The following is a 2,899-nucleotide window of genomic DNA, read 5'->3' as shown; positions in this document are numbered from 1 at the left end:
CATAAAATCTGCTAACATTCTTCATCTCAATGAATAAATCCCCTTACACATTGACGTTGGTATTCCATAGTTCAGTGAGTAGATGTACAGCTTGAAAAGAAACTTAGTGCATGAAATACAGAGTATAATTTAAAATATGCTTCATCATCATGTTATGTCTGACTCTAAGGCCATGTTACTCAACTTTCTGTCTCAGTGTAGATGCCATTAAAATAAATGTATTTGATGTTCAGTTATTTCAGTGACAATAGTAGGCACTGTGGACTAGAGTCTGGAAAAGAGTACAGTATCTTAATAAAGAGAATAAAAACCAATGACAAAAAAACCTAGTAGGTTAAGTCTACATTATCAAGAAGACCAGGTAAGATAGTTTTATATAGAGAGGGCTTCCCTGGTGGCTCAGACAGTAAAGGGTCTGCCTGCAATACAGGAGACACAGGGTTTGATCCCTGGGTCAGGAAGATCCCCTGGAGAAGGAAATGGCAACCCACTCCAGTATTCTTGCCTGGAGAATCCCATGGACAGAGGAGCCTGTCAAGCTACGGCCACAGGGTTGCAAGGAGTCAGACACGGCTGAGCAAATAGAGAGAGAGAGGAATGAAGGACCCAAAAGTGAAAAACTGGTCTCAGATTTTCCTCTCCTATAAAATTACAGAAATAGCAAAGTTGCCACGTTTGGTTGTTCCCATTGGAATGGCAAAACTCATGACTCTTTTTCTACTAAAAGTAAAGACATATTACATGGGGTACTATTTGTCATTTGAGGAGAAATTATTCTTAAGAAATCCAAGCAATTCCATGAGATAAATGAAAATTTCTCATTTTTTTCATATCAATGGTTGGGAATGAATTAGGGAAAACAGAAAGAAAATGAAGAGAAATATGTTAGGTATCAGAGAGAGAAGAAAGTCTAATCAAGTAAATGACTAAATTGTACACAGAAGTTGAAAAAATAAAAATTCCAGGTACTTTCCTGGTGGTCCAGTGGTTAAGACTTCGCATTCCCAGGGCAAGGGTTCGATCCTTGGTCAGGGAACTGGATCCCACAAGCCGCAACGAAGATCTCGCACGACTCAACTAAAACCTGGTACAGTTAAAAAATTTTCAGGAGATAAATAGAAAGAGTAAGTTTTACTTGCGCAGACTGATTGAAGAATTATAACTTCTGGCACTGAGACTTTAAGCTCCAAAATCATAGGCAACTCTTCAGCCCTGTGACCACTGTCCCTTTTATAACTGCCATTCCCAAGAATCTTTTCAGAGCCCCCTTTATGTCTTTATTCCTCAGACTGTAGATGAAGGGGTTTAGCATGGGCGTGACCACGGCGTACATCACTGAAGCTTTTGCACTTGAGTGTGATCTGTGGGTAGCAGCTGAGCTAAGGTATACTCCTAGGCTTGTACAAAAAAATAAAGAGACAACTGAGAGGTGAGACATGCAGGTGGAAAACGCTGCTTGCTTCCCCTGAGCTGATGAGATTCCACATATGGAGGAAACGATCTTCGAGTATGAGAAAAGGATAGCAGCCAGGGGACCGCCAGCCAGCAGCACAGCTGCAAAATACATGACCATGTTGTTAAGAAAGACGTCACGGCAGGCAAGTTGGACCATCTGATTGAGTTCACAGAAAAAGTGGGGGATTTCCACATCTGTGCAGAAGGACAGTCGCAACACCATTAGGCTTTGTAACAGTGAATGCAAGGCACTTATAATCCAGGTCACCAGAAGCAGCAGTCCACAGAGTCGGGGGTTCATGATAACCATGTAATGCAAGGGATGACAGATGGCCACAAACCTGTCATAGGCCATCACGGTCAAAAGATAGATGTCCAACCCTGAAAAGAATAGGAAAAAGTACATCTGGGTGATGCAACCTGCATAGGTTATGACCTTGCTCTGTGTCTGGATATTCACCAGCATCTTGGGGACAGCAGTGCTGGTAAAACAGATGTCTGCGAAGGACAGGTTGGAAAGGAAGAAGTACATGGGCGTGTGGAGGTGGGAGTCATAGACGGTGGCCAGGATGATGAGCAGATTTCCAAACACAGTGATCAGGTACATGGAGAGGAAAGTCACAAATATGAGTGTCTGTAATTCTTCTTCCTTTGAAAACCCCAGAAGAACAAATTCTGAAACTCCTGTAAGATTCCATGGTTCCATGTGGTGAAGGGGACTAACAGAGAAGAGGACAATAACATGACTCATTTTCACATAACTGACAGTACTTGCTGGGTTGCAAGGTCACTATATATTTGCTCAAGAAATTAATTTTGATATTTTGTGTATGGGTTTGTCTTCTTTAGAGGATCTCCTGTTTCACCTCTGATTAGGAATTTTGGTCACATCTCAGCATTTTCCCCAAGAAGTCATGCATTCTACTGCTTTACTGAGAATATCTTTCACACACTTGAGGAGTACCCGAGTGGCAACCACAATGCAGGCGCTATCTAGGCAATAAGTACAAGGTGCTGAAAAAAACAAAGCCCCTACAATCCAATGATAAGGAAAGAATAGAGGCAAATAAAATAGTTTATCAGGACTTCCCTAGTGGTTAAGACTCCACACTCCCAATGGAGGGGACCCAGCTTTGATCCCTGGTCAGGTAACTAGATACCACATGCCGCATCTGAGTTCACGTGTGTGCATGCTCAATCGTGCCTGACTCTTTTGTGACCCCTTGGAGTGTAGCCCTCCAGGCTCCCTGTCTATGGAGTTTTCCAGGCAAGAATACTGGAGTGGGTTGCCATTTCCTACTGTAGGGTTTACAAGCTGAAACTAAAAAACCCCACATGGCACAGGGAAGACTGAAGCGCCCATGTGCAGCAACTAAGGCCCTACAGTCAAATATATCTTTTTTAGAAAAGAAAGTAAATGGATTCTTTTCTGGAGGCTCTAGAA

General features: G+C 42.5%; 1 protein-coding gene across 1 annotated transcript; it reads right to left on the bottom strand.

Moving 5' to 3' along the window:
• Positions 1-1,192: 1,192 nt before the first annotated feature.
• LOC102400395 (olfactory receptor 7A17-like) lies at positions 1,193-2,164 on the bottom strand. The gene has a single exon (XM_044935832.2). It carries the CDS (start codon positions 2,159-2,161, stop codon positions 1,193-1,195), a length of 969 nt encoding a protein of 322 aa, XP_044791767.2. The 5' UTR covers positions 2,162-2,164.
• Between the last annotated feature and the right edge of the window lie 735 nt (positions 2,165-2,899).

This window comes from Bubalus bubalis, chromosome 24 (assembly GCF_019923935.1).
Source record: "Bubalus bubalis isolate 160015118507 breed Murrah chromosome 24, NDDB_SH_1, whole genome shotgun sequence".
NCBI lineage: Eukaryota > Metazoa > Chordata > Mammalia > Artiodactyla > Bovidae > Bubalus > Bubalus bubalis.
The sequence above is the reverse complement of the archived record's forward strand: the minus strand, read 5'-3'. Positions and strand labels throughout refer to the sequence as shown.

What these genes read in the sequence shown, in the direction of transcription:
- LOC102400395 (XM_044935832.2), bottom strand. Translation starts at nt 2,161, where the DNA reads ATGGAACCATGGAATCTTACAGGAGTTTCAGAATTTGTTCTTCTGGGG.